Genomic DNA, 18,696 nt, shown 5'->3' with positions numbered 1-18,696 from the left:
GGGAGGAACGCCACCACCCGTTCGGCGCGATGTGTTGCCCTTTGAACGCAACGCTTTTTGAGGAAAGGAAATGGCGCAGTAATTCTCTCTTATCTCGGTGGACATCCGAACCGCACCGTACAGGAAGGGAGGAACGCCACCACCCGTTCGGCGCGATGTGTTGCCCTTTGAACGCAACGCTTTTTGAGGAAAGGAAATGGCGCAGTAATTCTCTCTTATCTCGGTGGACATCCGAACCGCACCGTACAGGAAGGGAGGAACGCCACCACCCGTTCGGCGCGATGTGTTGCCCTTTGAACGCAACGCTTTTTGAGGAAAGGAAATGGCGCAGTAATTCTCTCTTATCTCGGTGGACATCCGAACCGCACCGTACAGGAAGGGAGGAACGCCACCACCCGTTCGGCGCGATGTGTTGCCCTTTGAACGCAACGCTTTTTGAGGAAAGGAAATGGCGCAGTAATTCTCTCTTATCTCGGTGGACATCCGAACCGCACCGTACAGGAAGGGAGGAACGCCACCACCCGTTCGGCGCGATGTGTTGCCTTTTGAACGCAACGCTTTTTGAGGAAAGGAAATGGCGCAGTAATTCTCTCTTATCTCGGTGGACATCCGAACCGCACCGTACAGGAAGGGAGGAACGCCACCACCCGTTCGGCGCGATGTGTTGCCCTTTGAACGCAACGCTTTTTGAGGAAAGGAAATGGCGCAGTAATTCTCTCTTATCTCGGTGGACATCCGAACCGCACCGTACAGGAAGGGAGGAACGCCACCACCCGTTCGGCGCGATGTGTTGCCCTTTGAACGCAACGCTTTTTGAGGAAAGGAAATGGCGCAGTAATTCTCTCTTATCTCGGTGGACATCCGAACCGCACCGTACAGGAAGGGAGGAACGCCACCACCCGTTCGGCGCGATGTGTTGCCCTTTGAACGCAACGCTTTTTGAGGAAAGGAAATGGCGCAGTAATTCTCTCTTATCTCGGTGGACATCCGAACCGCACCGTACAGGAAGGGAGGAACGCCACCACCCGTTCGGCGCGATGTGTTGCCCTTTGAACGCAACGCTTTTTGAGGAAAGGAAATGGCGCAGTAATTCTCTCTTATCTCGGTGGACATCCGAACCGCACCGTACAGGAAGGGAGGAACGCCACCACCCGTTCGGCGCGAAGCTACCGGCGCTTGTATGCCGGTCCTGTAGGAGGGCTTAGAGAGTCTCGCTAAATCTCATAAGGTGCCCGGATGCTCTCGTTTCGGTGCCCGGATGAGTGGAATTCAGTGCCCGGATGTTGGCTCTCGGTCGCGGCGTGACGTCACCACACTGCCGACAACGGGAACTAAAAAAAGCATTTCACGCTTAAAAGTGCGATGAACAGGTACTCCGTAAGAAAATACAACGTCCAGATGCGGCCTCTGCTTTGTTAAGCACCACAGGCTTGCATATTGACAGGCGTGTCCAGCTCCGAGGGCTCGACAGGGTGCGTGACCGTGCAGCAACTTTCGTGGAAAAATGCGGGCACCTAGCCGCGAGTCGAATAAATATGTTTCCTTTAACGAAGCGTATACTTCGCTATATATATATATATATATATATATCGTCACAAATTCAAATAACGCCCCAATGCTCAGTTTAAGCGCTTCTTTTTCTCGTGCTCCGCGAATTTAAGGGCTGGCCAACTAATCAATATAAGGTTTCTAGCTTCTATCAGGTATGGGATGTTACTGAAGCTTAATTGGAACGTTTACAACCAAATGTTGCGAAAATTAACCTTACTATTCTCGCGGACAACTTTTTTTGGCAATGCCGTAGACGCTAGGCAGGAAAGGGAAGGAGAAGGGCTTCGTACCCCTGCCGTGTTGTTCATCATTCAGCTCCCTTTCACCGCTCTGCCTTCCTAGCCCGAACAATGAACAATCCACCAACACAGCGCGGGTAGAAAAGGCCGTCCGTTTCCCTTTACTGCCTGGCCTCTGCTGCACTGCCAAAAAAGTTGTCCACGTGCATAACTCGGAAGAATTCTGTAAACGCATGCAATGTGTATGCGCCTGTGAGAACCGTAAGATGTAGTAAACCTGAAGAAATTTTAGGAACGGCAATTGAATTATTTGTTTCATTTACAGGGCTCGCTGACAACCCACATGCAGAGCTCCACATTCCGGGTCCTTTCTCACTATCCGTGGATGGCGTACTGGCAGACGTGCTGTACTTTGTGTGCCAGGGAGTCTCGCTGTTCATCCTGCTCAGCATCCTCCACTCCGGATACGCCTCCAGACTGAATACAATGACTACTGGAGGTTCGTCTTCCCTTTGTTTGTATGACCCCTGATTTTGTCCCAAAATGCAATTTGCAGTCGCACGTAAAGATTGCCAGCCTGGTCTATGTCACTGCACATATAGTTAGTATTTATTGCTGGACATTAAACATTTCCGGACAACTGTGTTAGGTAGCGATTGAATTCCTAATACCGTCGGATGTTGCAAGCAGACCAGAAATCACAACAAATGTGTCTGAAGTGGTAACTATTACTGATTTCCCCCAATATGATGTAAAATTTTGTGGCAGAAGTAACTGAACCGCTTGAAACGTAGAAGCAGTTTGCGTTCCATAGCTATCTGGGCATCAAGAACACGGAATAAATTCACACATGCCATCGATGGCATTCTATGCGTTCTTTCTGATTAGCCTCCACAAATCTGAACGAACAAACGTAGCGTTTAAAACAGGACACAGAAAGATGAGGACAGGACGGGGCTACAACTTACAACTGAATGAAATCGATAAACGAAAGACACATTCCTTCTCTAGCAAAGACACGCATGCGCAAACTTGAAAGAATGACAAAACTGTGATAAACTAGAAAAAACCGGCAAAAAAAAGGAGACGAAAAGGCGTGGAATAGCCACCGGTCATGAAGACTGTTTACAAACATTAAGTGCGTCTTAGAAAGTTTCTTTCTTTTTCCATTAGATAAATAGATGGTGTGCTAATGCACGTGTCATTACCGCGTTATGATATTTAATGAGCTTCCAGTATTTCCCTCGCCAATTGATCTTTACCCCTTCCTAAAATCTTCGTGCGGTTCAAAGAGGGAAAGCAACCTGGGCAGCTCTTGCAATGCTTTGGCAAGTGCTCATCAGTTTGCTGACGAAGCGAAGATGCGTGTTCACTCAGCCTCACGTCTAGACATCTGCCCGTCTGCCCAATGTACACACTTTCGCAGCGTAGAGGGATCTGATAAACAATATCTGTGGCGCATGAGACGTGTGGCTTCTTGTGTTTTGTGCTACACCCTGAATTCTTGGCGCTGTCATGATCTGGCAGAGCGCAAAGCTTTGCAAGCTTGAGGGGAGCTGAAAATACTACATCAATACCAAATTTTGCTGCCACTCTATTCAAGTTGTGCGAGACCCTGTGTACATAGGGCATAACTTCAAACTTCCTTTTCTGTTGTCCGGGTACATTTATCTTAGATAACTGTGTGTGTTCTCTTGCTTTGTGCAACTTTTTCTTTAGAGTTTCTGCGACAGCCACAAGAACATCGCCAGGAAAGCCTGCTTCTTTAAGTCTTCGAACCTGGTTGTCAAAACTACTACCAACTTTGTGCGGACATGACTTCAGGAGCGCCGACCTGAGACATGTGGCTGCTATGCCTCGCTTAATGAGCTTCGAATGAGAAGAGTCGTAAGGTTAGAAGCGCTTTCTTGGACCGTGGCTCGTAAGCCCAGCAAAAATGACCAACAGAATTAAAATACAGGTGGATATCTAAAAACTGAATGGAATCGTGAGCCGGAAGTTCTATGGAAAAATTCAGTGACTTCATGATACCTTTGAAACGGGTTAAAATCGAGTCTGCAACTACACTCAAGTCATCTCTAGACGAAAGGTTGAGAAGAACAAGGAAATCATCTACATATCTAAAGACACGTACAACGCGCTCATCGTTCAACTGAGACTGAAGCAAACGTCCAAACTTGGCAAGAAAAATTTCACATAGCACAGGGGCGACACTTGAGCCAATACATATCCCACGTTTCTGGACATAGAAATGTTCTTTGTAGCTTATGATTGTAGAATTGAGGTACAGGGCCAAGAGTTCCAGAAATGATTCAATACTAACACCACATGAATTCTGAAAAGACACCTCACCCGCCTCTTCAATACACTCTCTCACAGCAATGAACAGTTCATCGTGCGGCACCGAGTAAAAAAGCTCCTTTATATCCACTGAAAATGCAGAGTTTGCACCGCACACGTCACTCCGTAGAATGTCCACTAAGACGGCTGAGGAGGCGACTTTAAAAGGGTCCACAGTACAAAGGCTGTTCAGGTGACGCGGGAGGAACCTGCCTAGACGTGCCTGCCAGTTGTTTCGCTCTGTGACAATGGCTCTGAAGGGACATTCGGGCTTGTGGGTGTCCTGTTTTAAACGCTACGTTTGTTCGTTCAGATTATGTATGACCAACTGGCCCCACAGTGTACTCTGTTAAGCTTCCACAATCGAGCGTCTGATGTTGCATTAGGGATACACATCCCTCATTGGCACTTCAAACGCAACAAAAAAGCAGGGAATACAGAACACAGCAGAGAACACGCACGCGCAGAGAACATAATTCTTTATTACAACCTGTCGGATCATTGTAACGACCAGCTTTTTAGTCGAAAATTGGAATGCACTTCATGTCTAGTACTGAACAGTGTGCTTTCGCGGAAGTTGCCGCATTGAAATAGAAGGTTTCACTCCAGTTGAGCTTTGTTTATTGCCTGGCGTCGGGCGGCTTGATGTACCTATTGCGTGACCTGGCGCGCTAATCTCAACCCTAGGTCTCAGCTTCCGGATAGCATTTACCCTCTTATAGAGCCATTCTTCCTCAAGGGTTGCTCATTCTTACATGCGCTTGAGGAGGAGTCGAGTCAAGGTCGGAGGTGGCAGCAGTAGCGTATTTGCTGCAGCCGCCGATTGAGGCTTCACGCGACAGCGTCAAGTTCCCGTCCAGTGGAGATACGGTCGTAGTTGTTGGCGTGTCGATAAAATCGGGATTGGTTGACCGGGTTGTGAGGTGACACAATGAGGAGAGGAAAAATTACCAAAACTTCAAATAAAATGTGATTACGAGGTCCCAGCATAAATCAGAAGTGGTCATGACATGTAACAATATGAAATAGATTGGTCGAAAGAAAAATAAATTAGGGATAATTAGGGATTTAACCGATGGCACTAATTGAGTTTCCAGACAGACACGCTACTTCTGGGCCGCTGCGGCCGTTTTCCGTGGTTTATCACGTGCTCTAGTGTGCCTTTTGAATTATGTTAATGAGATAATCTAATTGGAGAGCAGTGCTAAATACGAAAATAGAAAATTACCACTAACATGACCACGTGATACCCTAAAGGTGGAGCTCAAGTGTCATCTTAATTTGGGCTTTCGCTCCGTGCTTCTGTATGTTTAGTGTTGGTCGTGCTGCCAATGCCATTTACGAACGAAGCTAATCGGGACAGTGCGCACGCAGACTAATTGGCATCATAATCAGCTAACTACATCTAATGCAGGAGAAAGCCTTCTTCCATATCCCTCCAGTTAAGATTGCCTTGTGTCAACAGCGGCTCCTTTATCCCAGCAAATTTCCTAATTCTGTCCGCCGCACCTTGCTACGCTTTTTTTTCTCTTCGAATGCACTCCGCTGTACCTAACGACGATCGGCTATATTGCCTTCGTATTACGTGCCCTGCCTATTTATTATTCATTTTGAATAGGATGTGATTCACCCGCGTTCATTGCCCCGCGAGAAGGCAATCAAATACCTTCTCGTAGTGGATAAAGGCAGCATACAAAGGTTGGTTATATTCCACGCATTACTCAGTCACCTGATTTCAGCTTGTGCGGATGTCCATTTTGATTGGCCAAATTCTGAGGTTGATTCAATTCTAATAATATAATGATAGTTTTATTATGCTGCCACCTAACTCGGCAGCGTAGCTTGGGCCGGCGAGCTTTTATCTGAAGTGATGACGTCTGGAAAATGGTCTTGCAGCTCCCCAATATCACATGGATGGCTAGCTTCGTAGAAAAAAGGTGACCCTATTGTGAACGCTTCTTTTTTGACGCGGAACTGATTGCACTCTCCTGCTTTCTTGAAGAAGCAACAACGTTGGTCGGCAGCGCCATAGATTTAACCACTTCGTCAGCTGCTCAGCGTGTCTGCTGAAGTGAATTCGCAGATGGCGGCGATAGTCGCAGTGGCCGTCTATCGGCACCTATAGCGCGGTAGAACGATGCCACCTATAGCACTGTGGCTTCATTCTTAAAATGCTCTGGTTCTTCCGGGCCCTTGGTGTAAGCTACCAGACGAGGTTCGCTTTTTGGGGCAGGGTGAAATCTTTTATGTTCGGGGCTTGCAATGTGTTTAGTTTACATGAAAATACAACTTTGCGAGAACATAAACAGATAGCTTTTCTGCGCCACAATCAAGGCTTCGTGAAGCTACTGCTTTCGGCAAATCGCAGGTGGTTACTCGAGCAGAAAACCCTTAATTATCAAAGTTCAGGCCAGCGTTAGAACGAGCTCGCGAGTGCCTCCCAGGAATTCGTGCCGCATTGCTGCCTAACTCCGCACAATCACATCCCAGGTGCCGGTAAGCCGAGTGAACAGGAGGGTGTTCTGGACGAAGACGTGCGGGCCGAGAAGGACCTCGCCAAGCGGTTCGCCGCACCGGGCGCGGCGGCGGAACTGGACGGCGAGGGTTACACGCTCGTGGTGTGCGATCTGCACAAGACCTTCGGCGAAGTCAAGGCTGTCCGCGGCATCAGCCTGGTACTGCGTCGCGCTGAGTGTTTCGGACTGCTTGGTGTGAACGGAGCGGGAAAGAGCACCACTTTTCAAATGCTCACCGGCCTGCTGGAGCCCAGTTCCGGGAACGCTTTCATGTCAGACGTCAATCTCGAGGCATCGCCCAGGAAGGTGAGAGTTCTTGTCCTTCAGTCAGATTCATCGACACACGTATGGCTCTTTCATTAAAAAAAAAAAGTTCTCGGCTTTTTAAGTCAGATGTCACTCAACGAAATTTCGTTTTCACATACGCTTAGGGTGTGCTCAAAGAAGCATTTCCTCGTTCATATTCATTAGAGTTCCCATTTACTAACGTAGCTGATGATGGTGGGATGGTGGTGAATTTTTATGGAGCAAAGACATCTTGTTCCAAACAGCGCCATGCCACAAGATGTTTTCGTCTTCCGAAGGTGGGAATCCATTTCCTAAACATTTCACCCTAAAGAAGGGGAAAGCTTGTACCCATTGCATAACCGATGGGTGCCCGGTGGCCGTGGGGATCGAATACCGCGCATGCGAAGCGGACGCTCAAACCAATAGGTCACCACTGTGGTTCCACTGACGTCACTGTTACCGTGATTCGTCGGTGTCATAGCACTGTCTTGAGCAGCGTTTTAACTATCGTCTCTCCTAGCAATGAACAACCGCAGCTTGATCGGCCAGTTGCATGATCGCGAAAAAATCCAACAGGAAAGGACGCGTCGTTTTCCGTTGTTTTTTTTTCAGTTGTTTCACCTCTGCCTTTCGCGGGATATGCGAAGCTACTAATGTATGCCCTTCAATTCACAGTGGCAGTCATTCATCGGCTACTGTCCCCAGTCTAACGGCCTGCTGGAGAAGCTCACCGCTTTCGAACTCCTGAGCCTGTTCGCCCACCTGCGAGGAATTCCCGCGAACAGGGTCACGGCCGCCGTGCACGGTGCCATTGTGCTCATGGAACTCGAGAAGCAGGCGTTCAAACCCTGCGAACTATACAGGTATGCGGTCATGGTTCAACCCTGAACAGCCAGCTGCTTACGGTAGATCCGGAACATTGCTTCTTTTGATATCAGGTGAACTCTTTTTGGAAAGTTTATAAGTTCCGCCAGACGAGTTCAGTGTCCTCGCCCGGCTTCGTGGAGGAGCTGTTGTTACTCTCCTACTGGGTTGCAGGCATTATACTGGAAGGGAAGGTAGTCGTTTGTGTAGTTCGCAGGGAGCATTCAGCACTTCGTCCCCTTTGAGGACCGGTAGGAATTCGTCCAAAGCGTCCAGGGTCTTGCTGGTGTGCAGACCTGTCAATGGTACATTTGCGAGCACAAATAACGTAGGCCTCACACTTGTTTTCCGTCTGGTCTTAAGCGACTCTCCGATTTATTCGTTCGCAAATTACATAACCCCGCAGCACTGAGGCTTTAAACGCTATGGAAGCCAGCGAGCGACGGATTTCCGCATTGTGGCATGCTTCAGCACTGCATCGCGGTACTGCTCTACTTGGATCGCAATGCTTAGCGTGATAAGGAAGGAAATCTTTAAGAACGCATTGGTAACCCCTAAGGAACCTGAAAGGGATAACGATGGTTCGACGGATAAAGCTGAACCATTAAGGTCGCAAGGCATGTTGCTGCGCGAGTCAGTTCAGTGGTTGCGAAAAAAACTGCGCGATGACTACGGGACAAGAGGAGGCAAAAAGACGCTCACATAAAGCGAAGGAGTTTCAACTGACTACTTTGTGAAAACAGGGCACCTATAGCGGCTATCAGCATGATAATCAAGGTACACGTGCAAAACATTGTGCTCAGGGCAGAGAGAGTATCAACAGGGCCACGTGTGATTAAGACCGATGGAAATCCCGGATGTGCCCATCTAAAAATTTGATCTGTTTTCTTGATAATGAAGGCGAGCGGACGCAGTTGTAACCCCGTTTAGAGATGAGGTGAGCTTTCGAGCTCTTTTCGCTTTTTGTTTTTGCCTTAGCAATTAATTTTGTTCTTTCCAAACAAGGAAAACAATTTTTGCTGTCGCAGCTCCTGAAGTGCCGCCTGAAATTCAGGCGCTCTTCGGCGCCCCTCGCCATTTCTTGGGGAACGCCCACCGAATTTGTCAAGATTATGAAATCTAAGCCTGGAGGAGAGTTAGGCAGTACTCGGATTGGCTAAATGTTGCATCCATGAAGGATCTGACGAATGCATCGCGGCGAGGCGATTTCAAGAATATCAATGCCTCTCGGCGCATGCGACCGCGTTTCTTTGCAAAGAGCGCGCCTTACTCTTCCGGCGTCACGGCCGAATCCAAGCCACCACTTGTCATGCCGTATTTTCATTGTCTTTGCGGAAGAAGCTCGCGGAAAGGTATACAATCCATGTCATATTTTCGGTGCTCTGCTGAGTGAAAATGTGTGTCCTTTTCCCGAACAGAAAAGGCGAAAAAGGAACAGACCCCTAGAAAGAACCACCACCGCAGAAAGTTTACTAAATGCGTTTTCGAAGTTATCTATGAAATACTTCTTTCGTGCAGACGGTCCTATATAAGACACTGTCCGTTGTTTTAATGAGTGCGCTCTAGAGCACAGGAGATCCCTACGCATCGGCACGGGCAGTAATCCACCCCTGCACTGTAAGCGTTGCGAGAACAGAAATTGTAGTCTTTATCTGGAGAAAACAAAATTCCTTGCTAAGGCAAAAAAAAATGGCTGAGGCTTAGCTAAGGTTAAGCCTAGTCAGATGCGAAGCATATTGATGGCTAGGCTTGGTAATACATGGCTTTCCTTGGTTGAATACTTGGTCATTTTAATACAACCACTAGAAGCCTTCGTCGTGGGAGAAGACAACGGCATGGCTACAGCGGAACGCCGACTAACCCCGAGACGCGCGTTGGGTGAGCGCCTGGATTGCCACGGAAGCCGCGTCCGCCTGCCCGGAGCGTTTCACCTACACCGAGTGTGAACGCGCGTTCGAAATGCGCGGGAGTGTGACGTCCCCATACCACGTGATTCACACGGCGTGCAACCGCAGCGACGGCACAAGTTGGAGCCCCGTCTCTCATCTGTCGTGACGTCATTGTGTCACGTGGTGTGACGTCACCATGCCACGTGGTCTGCACGGCGTGCAACCGCAGCGACGGCACAAGTTGGAGCTCCGTCTCTCATCTGTCGTGACGTCATTGTGTCACGTGGTGTGCACGGCGTGTAACCGTCACGAAGGGCTTGGGTTACCTATTGTAATATGCTTCGCATAAAACAGAATCAGAAATTAAGGTTATCCAGGCTCACTTCATCTCCAAAAGGGGTGACAACTAACTGTGTCAGCTAGCCTTGGTTATCTCTGTCAATGAAAGAGATCAAATTCTTAGATGCGCACCTCCGGAATTGCCATCGGTCCTAATCACACGTGCCCCTGCTAATGCCGTCTTTGCCCTGCGCAGAATGTTTTTGCGTGTGTACCTTGATTGTCGTGTTGATAGCCTATAGAAAGATACAGTTTCAGCAATTCAAGAAAATCATCGATTGTAAAGCCGCAAGTATTCTGGAAGGACACCACTCCCGAACGTTCGATGCAGTTGCGGACCGCCAGGAACAACTTGTCGTGAGGAACTGAATAGAATAGTTCTTCAATGTCTATTGAAAAAGCTATTCAGTTCCCCACGACAAGTTGTTCCTGGCGGTCCGCAACTGCATCTAACGTTCGGGAGTGGTGTCCTTCCAGAATACTTGCGGCATTACAATCGATGGTTTTCTTGAATTGCTGAAACTCTATCTTTTTTCTACCATTGTAACTTTTAAGGACAAGTTTTATGTACAACGGCGAGGTATCTGTATAGGTTCGAGCGTGGCGCCTATCTTAACTGAGATATTTTTAACTCAAATTGACACTGAACTTTCGTGCGTTCTCACTGATGAGCGGATCACGCATGTGGTCCGATACGTTGACGATTTCCTAATCCTTTTGAATATTAACCCTGACGACAGTCTACAAATGATTGTGAATGAAATTTTAGCGACCTACAAATCCGCAGCCACTAATCTGAATTTTACTTTCGAGCTCCCGGAAAGCTCTTGTTTACAGTTTTTAGACTTAACACTGTTTTTTCATACAGAGGGCCATCTATGCTGGGCCTATTTACCAAGATCTAAGAAGGCTCTTCTACCTTATGATTCGTGCCACTCAAAGCTCGTAAAAAGGGCAATCGCAACCTCATGTTTAAGATCCTCGCTTGTCAAGTCATGTCCACACATGGTGAAATGTAGCTTTACCAGTCAAGTAGACCGGCTTTACTCTGATGGTTTTCCTCCTGCTCTTCTGAAAGCTGTTGCAGAATCTTTGCTGAAAACCCTATGTTTGAAACAAAACCAACAAGAACTCACTGAAAGCGAGAGGAGGAGGTTTGAAGTCCTTCCTTATGTGCACAAGACTTCGCACGGTTTGAAGAAGGTGGGAGGGAAATTTGGTGTCAACGTGATCTTTTCTGCCCCATGAAAACTGTCTCGTTTATGCCGATTAACTAACAATAACCTGCCAAAGAAAGTAGGGTGCGGAGTCAACCACAGACCTAAGTTTGTAGCCTGTAAAATGGGAGTTATCTACGAGATCCCATTCAGCTGTGGTTCCGTTTATGTAGGGCAGACGGGGCGCTGCATTAATAAACGCCTTCAGGAGCACAATAGCTCTTTGAGCCAGCACGGTGGGCAGCATTTAACAAGGCACTGCCAGTCTTGTAAGATCAATGACAAGAAGAAAAAAGTATTATGTACACCGCTTTTCAAGCAAACGAAGATTATAGGTTGCGCGAAGGACCGGAAGGCACGCGCGATTTTTGGAGCCTGGCAAATTGCTAGATACGGTGCGGAAAAATGTGTTAGTGAGGCATATATTCACCTGTATCAGAAGGAACTTGACTTTTTGGGCTGATAAGATTGTGTACTTTTGCTTTGGGCGTTAAGTTTGGTTGCGCATGCATTGCTCTTGAAAGAAGGTCGTTTTTTTCGTCCAATAAATCAGTTCTTAGTCTACGCTCGTCCTGTCTGTATCTTTTCTGGGTCCTGTCTCCTGCGTAGTTTTATGTCTGCAGAATGTCTTACCAACTAGCCTCTCATCGCACACTTTTAGAATTCTCCTTTATAATATGCACCACCACCCTGTAAACCATATGCCTCAATGTTGTGCGATGGTAGTTATTTATGACAGCTTTGTCCCTCTTTCCCTTTCGCTTGTCGATCAACTCAAAGCAATTGCAGAAGACATCCAACAAATATCCTGAAAATGCGGTCACCAATCAAATGGTAGGCGGAATAGATAAAAAGCTAGATAAAATTCGAAAAAAAGAGAAGAACGGGTATCTCAATCCGTGAAAAGGGTTGTAAATTCGAACAGCTGGTCCTGTCCTGGGCTGAAATGTGAACAAATAAGATAATAGAAGCCGCAGTTCTAACCATATCGTGTATAGTGTTGCAGAACGCGAAAACGAAACACTTCAATATCTGCTTGATGCTGTTGAGAAAAGAATCTTTAAAGATAAGTTAGGAATAAAAACGGCTAGCATTGAAGGAGTCCACTGGCTCGAACGAAAGCAAGAGACAGACAATCCCAAGCCCAGGCCTGTCATTGTGAAATTATTCGACTATCGGGATAAAGCCAGCATGCTTAGCAATTGAAAAGCTAGAAGGATCAGAATAGTGAGTGAGGATTTTTCGATAACAGGAAGGGACGTCAGACAGAAGGTATGAATTTTGAACAAATATTGTCAGGACCTGGCGTCATTAGCGTTCCCAGACGTTTCACTATTTCGTTCACCTCTCCATTGGCAAGAGGTTTGTCGTCGGCCTCGACCTCTAAGTGATCATATTTTTCTGTTCTCACGTCCTGATTCCGTTCTCTCGTTGCTTAATCTTAATTTACATCTCGGCCTTCTTTCTGTTCTAGTACGGCAACTTCTTCCAACATTTCCGTTGGATGAAAGAAGTCAAGCATTTAGTGTATTGTCTCCCTTACAGGGATTTTTTTCCCTGTTGTTTTTAGTCATACTTCCAATTATCCTTGATGCCTTAAGTTTTGAACGTGCTTATCTATAGGGTAAGGTAAAAAGGGTCTTTGTCGCGTTTCAGCAAATATTTTTCTCACTTTCTTTTGCTTCTGTTATGTTGTTGTACGGTGTATATTGCTCATAATACCGTTCTTGGTATTTTTCCTACCTTCGCCATTTACTTTCTGGCAACTCTTTCGCTTTGCTTGGATTCTTTTTCTTTCTATATCGAGATCGTCGTTCCACCGTGCTTTTAGGTTATGCTTTCTAGGTTTTATTTCTGTCTTATGTTTCTCGTACATTACCTGTATCTTTCCTTGCAATGTCTTGACAACTTGTTCTTTTGCTTCAGCTGTGATTAGTCGTGCAGAGTGTGGAAGCAATAATTCTGACTTAGCTACTGTAAGATTATTTGGCTGGTTTTCACTGCAATTTCGTACATTTTGGGGGATTTTATTTTTTATATTTTAATGTTCATATACCTATGCTCGATAGGACTATGCTCGATTGCTAGCTCAATTCAACCTTTTTTCATTGCTATTATAAACGTCGGTGGTGAATTGTTTTCGTTCAGTATTGTTAGGATACTCTTAATCGCAAGTTCTTCGTTTACTTTTCTTGCCTATTTTTTGCTACCCAAAATCATGATTTTGCCATTGAAATCTCATAGAATTACGATATCCTGTGCTTCAAACTGTACTATCAGATCGATTCTTTTCAGAGTGGAGGTGATGGGGTCACTGGGTGGGCAATAACAGTCGACTCGAATTATGTTCCTGCAGCCCTTCCAGATTTTAGTAACTTTGTTTTTTCTACTAAGATCAAAAATAATTGTCATTTTGATTATGAATTTTGTTGCTGTCTCGGGGTTATCCTTTGCCGCTATTTTATTTTTGATTGCGAAGTGTATAACAGTTGTTGAGGCGGTATGGCTCTTGAGTTACTGAAATACCGTGCTGGTTTCTAACGTTTATTAGACCATGCCCCACCAACTAGCCCAGCAAAATGCACTGTTAATTGCATTGGCTCTCTGCTTGAAAGTACTGTAATGCTTCGTAGGCCTAAAAGGCTCTCGCTAAATTCATTTGCATGATTCGTAAGTGCTGCGCGCAGACTGATAGCAACACGCGTGCTACTCGGATACGCTCTTTTGATACGGCTTATATATCGCGGCACTTCGTCTTAGCTTGTCACTGATGGCGGCCACCTCTCCTGGCGCTCGCCAGTAACTTTGTTTGAAATGAAGAAATTCTATCAGCGCACTTCGCTGCAACTTCGTGGTTCCTGCTTAAACGGAAGAACACCACATAATGGCGACGAGGATCAACGCATCTACAGCGGGACCCTGGAGCTAGGTTGGCATTGTTTTCTTCATTTCGGAGCCGACAATACTGCCAGATGGCCTTGCAGCTGGGACAAATGGAGCCAATCGAAGACTCGACCAGCGACTGGACGTCGTACTACGAGTGAAAGAATGTCGTACGCCAAAAAAGGACGAAACAGGAAGGAAAAACACAGAACAGGAAAGAGGCGCAACTTCCAACTTTAATAACAGGAAAGGAAACCAGGCGCTCTTTTATAGCCGCTGAGCTGCATGAGGGTGCGTGAACTAAAAAAACAAACTGCAAATTGGCAAGCATATGTCCGATGATGTCAGGAAAGCGGGTCAAAAAGGCCTGCACTGTCAAACATCAGTGTTCACAAACTGCACCACTAATGTGGTATACGAGATCCCTTTGACGTGTGGCAAAGTATATGTGGGGCAAACGGGACAGTGCTTCAATGAGCGTGCTCGACAGCACAATGTGACCCTAAAAAGCAAGACGGGAAGCAATCTAGCTTTACATTGTAGCAGGTGTAAAGATTGTTGTCCGAAATTTCAAGAGACCAGGTTTCTAGCCAGGGCAAAAGAAAAAATCGAAAGAGAAGTCATTGAGGCTTTTTATATTCATCAAAGAAAAGACAACTGCGTTAGCACGCCTTCTGTTCTCCTCACCAGAAACGAACTAGCTTTTTTGGACGGTTTCGTTTAGATGCCCTTTGCAAAGTCCGCTTGCTTCCGTCAATCGGTTTCATGATTGTTAATATCTTAGCGGTGGTTCTTATCCTTATTCATAATCGTTCAACCTGTGCTATCATTCACACTCGCATGAGTTATCAACATGCTTTTTATAATAGCCACCCCCCTCTGACTTGTTGTGCTGTGTTGGTGTGTTCTTATCACTCGTCCACCACCGCATCCTCATGCAGCTCAGCGGCTATAAAAGAGCGCCTGGTTTCCTTTCCTGTTCTGTGTTTTTCCTTCCTGTTTCGTCCTTTTTTGGCGTACGACATTCTTTCAAGACGATGTACCAACTAACCCGTCAAAAAGTTCTACTACGAGCGACTTTGATCACGAGCGACTTTCACCGGCGACTTTCACCTGAGTAAGGAGTCGAGCTGCGAGAGATTGCCTTCTGATTGTGCGTCACAGCGTTTCTCTGCGTGATTGTAAGTTTCCGTGGTGTTGACTTCCCTGTACGTTTTTCCTTTGTTGGAGTATGTGCTTGTATTTCTCCTAACGTGTGGGTTCCAGTAGTTTGTGTTGATCGCATGTGGCTATCCTCTGTGGGCGCCATTTTTCTAGGGACGTTTTAAGCGAGGCATTTTGATTTTTCGGTTTTTTCTTCACGTCTTAAGCGTAGGCTCCGGCAGTGTGGTGACAATATGGAATCTGTTGTTTTATCTGTGTGGAGTCCAGCATTTCTGCACATAATGCAAGAAGCTTCTTCGTGGCTCCGGCAGTGTGGTGACAATATGGAATCTGTTGTTTTACCTGTGTGGAGTCCAGCATTTTTGCACATTATGCAGGAAGGTTCGTCATGGCATCTGCCGTCGTGGTGCCCTTGCCTACCATAGTCAGTCCATCGCTGTGGTGCTTCGAACCCGTTATGATTCTCCATATGTTCTCTCCATCTGTCGGCACGTGGAAGAAGCTCTTGGTTACAGGTTAAAACTTTAATCGTTCACATCCTCTCAATCAATGGTCTGGTCTCCAAATCCCCCCAAAACACACAATTAAATAGCGTTGCAAAACAGAGAACACCAATCGGTCAAAGTTCAGCCCCGCGGTGACTCTGACCCCCCCCCCCCCCCGCAATGTTCCTCCTTTTCCTCGGAGATGGCCGTAAATCACCGTAGTACACACACTCTCGCCGCTCTAATGGCACCACCACACACTTGGGCCCCAAATGCACGTCCCGAAATTCATGGAAAAATTCCTCGTGTCGTCGCTGCTATCATCAGCGCCGTGGGCCACGCTGACGTCTTCACAAAGGTTGGCTGCGCGCCTCTGTGTATCGCACACTCGAAGGGCATCGGTGTTGTTGATTTCATTGAACTCGCTGCACGGCGCCGTCCGGGAGAGGCACATTATCATACCGCGTGAAGCTTCGATCTGCGTCCCCGTCCGCCACATGGGGGCGGGGGGGGGGGGAGGGATTCTTTACTCGAATATCATGGAAGCTTTGCTGTTGTGTGTTTCTTTGCTGAAGATCTTGAGGGATGTAGGTCGGTCGACGTTATGAGTATCCCCCCCCCCCCCCCCACCCTGGTCTCAGTGACGTATCTTTTAACTTCTCTTGGACTGGAGCAATCACTTTCGTTAGTTTATTAAAAATGAATTCTTGGTTGAGTTTCTTGGACGTTACTACGATTGCTTCCCAGTCGGTTGCTGTTTGCCTGTCTTGTCGCTGTAGGATGTCTGCGTATGCCGTCACATGGGTCTCGGTAGTCTGTGGCCCGGATTCTTCCAGTTGACCTCTGATGTGCTGGTTGGCGTGTGGACACTGTAAGGTGAGAGTACTCCATTCTACAACCTCAGTCAGAATGACGTCAAGATGTTCCCAGATGGCTTCAACACCTCCAGAGAGTGTTGAGACCTTTCTCAAGGCTTAGAAATTTGTTCTGCCAGTGCTCGTGCGCTTGGTGAGGACGCTGCTCGGCTCTCGTCCGTCTTCTACATCCTGTTCTTCTTGTTCCCTGAAGAGCGGTGTGGTGTTCTTTCCGACATCGGCATTTCGCTCTCTGTGTGTCGTTTTTTCGTTGCCTTAATTGACCTAGTTCTCTTTCAGTACATGATTGGTAGTGTCTTGCCTTGGTCTTGCCTTTGAAAGTTCGTTGTCTCTGTGAGTTTGCATTTGTTTCAAGAAATGCTCTCGTTTTCAGTCTTTACACTTCTTGTTATCTTTCTTCTTCCTGGTCTGCTCTTCTTCTCCTCCGTGTGTGGCAGAGTCGGACAGTGGTGCCAGCGAGGCGTACCGAGAGTAAGGTTGACTCATGGTTATGTCCGCCTTCGTCGCGGTCCGCCTTCTGAAACCGACAAGCGGCTGTTCTTAACGATGCTGGGAGTTTTCTTTCGATAAACGAACTTTTGTCCTTCTTCCGCTAAATTTTTCGTATTCCGCGTACTTGGTCTGGCAACTACGCATACGAAAAATCTTGGATGTGTAGTTTATCTACTGGTATCTCGGGAACTATATTAGGTGGAAATTTAGCTTTGCTTGCACACTCTTGGTCCTGATTTTTTTTTTTTGCAGCGAGTGGCTGCACTTTCTTCTAGGTTGAGGGGGAAGAAGTTGTCGCGATTTAGCCAGCTGGGTTCTGCTGCACAACGCGCCTGTCGATCAGGTCAAGAGAGCCGCACTCGGCTCGATGCGTGATTTGTTGATTCTAATCGAAATGTAAGTTCCTCGTGTAGTTGCTTCGTTCTCTTGATATCGCGAGTAGATTTTAGTCCTTTTGTTGGACATTTTCCGGTTTTGGAGTCACTTCCGAGGAGAGATTAAGCAATTTTTCGAAATGATTAGGCGTAGTATGACCGCTCCCCTTTTTGGGGAAGCGAACGCTGTGACGCTATGGGTCAAGTGATCGAAGATTTTATTCTTACAAACAATGTATGTCTTTTAAATACAGAACAAGCCACATACTGCTCCCCTACCTCGAGGAAAATGACCTGTTTAGATTTGTGGTTTAGTTCATGTTCTCTTTTTAACAATTTTAAGTGGGATGTCAATGACAACCCATATGGCAGCGATCACCTCCCTACACTAATCACTTTGTCATCCCCACCAGAAATAATTCCAACAAAACCGTGACGCTGGAAGCTGCATTTAGCAGACTGGCAACTTTTTAGAGCTAAAGCCACTTTGGAAAATATAGTTTTAGAAAATTTGAGCGTCGATCAGATTTCATTTATTTCATTTATTGATCCCTTAAAGGCCCGAAGGCATTACATAAGGGGGGCATATTGGTTTCCAACGGCGATGATGGGAACATGCATAACAATAAAAAGAACAAACATACAAACAAACATAAAAGGGGTTGCAGTCATATCAGGGTTTCCCAGCAGGTGATACATCATTTAATAAAGATATGTCAAGCAATACTCGCTACAAAGAGCGCAGAAGTGATCAAGATTTATGTGAGGTGAATTTTTATTTTCTCGCGGAATGTTTTGTGATCAGTGCATGCAGCGATGTCGTTAGACAGTGAATTCCATAGTGCTATTGCGTTGGGGAAAAATGAGTGTTTGTAAGCTGACGTGTGGCCACTGATGCGTGCTATCGGGTTACCGTGACTAAGCCGGGAGGACGTTCGTAGTGGGGCAGTTAATAAAGCGTGCCGTGATCTTGTGTTATGATAAAATGTATGAAGTAAGCATAGGCGGGAAACGACGCGGCGTGATTCCAGTGTTGAGAGACGGAGGGACTGCTTGAGGGCGGTGACACTGGCTTCTCTTGAGTAACATGAAGTGATGAACCGAGCTGCACGATTTTGGATTGATTCCAATTCGATGGTGAGATACGATTGCCATGGGTGCCAGATGGATGACGCATACT

The 18,696-nt window shown here is 46.7% G+C and overlaps 1 protein-coding gene across 1 annotated transcript in view; it reads left to right on the top strand.

Moving 5' to 3' along the window:
* Positions 1 to 18,696, top strand: part of LOC149345326 (phospholipid-transporting ATPase ABCA3-like) — an 87,506-nt gene that overhangs the window by 30,374 nt on the left and 38,436 nt on the right. The window contains exons 3-5 of the mRNA XM_089547406.1: positions 2,116 to 2,289; positions 6,621 to 6,952; positions 7,610 to 7,797. Coding sequence (XP_089403532.1) covers positions 2,116 to 2,289; positions 6,621 to 6,952; positions 7,610 to 7,797 — 694 coding nt within the window. The remainder of the gene's footprint in view (positions 1 to 2,115; positions 2,290 to 6,620; positions 6,953 to 7,609; positions 7,798 to 18,696) is intronic.

The sequence above is a fragment of the Amblyomma mixtum genome, chromosome 5 (assembly GCF_055824585.1).
Source record: "Amblyomma mixtum isolate Tamu chromosome 5, ASM5582458v1, whole genome shotgun sequence".
Classification (NCBI taxonomy): domain Eukaryota; kingdom Metazoa; phylum Arthropoda; class Arachnida; order Ixodida; family Ixodidae; genus Amblyomma; species Amblyomma mixtum.
This window is presented reverse-complemented; position numbering and strand designations above follow the sequence as displayed.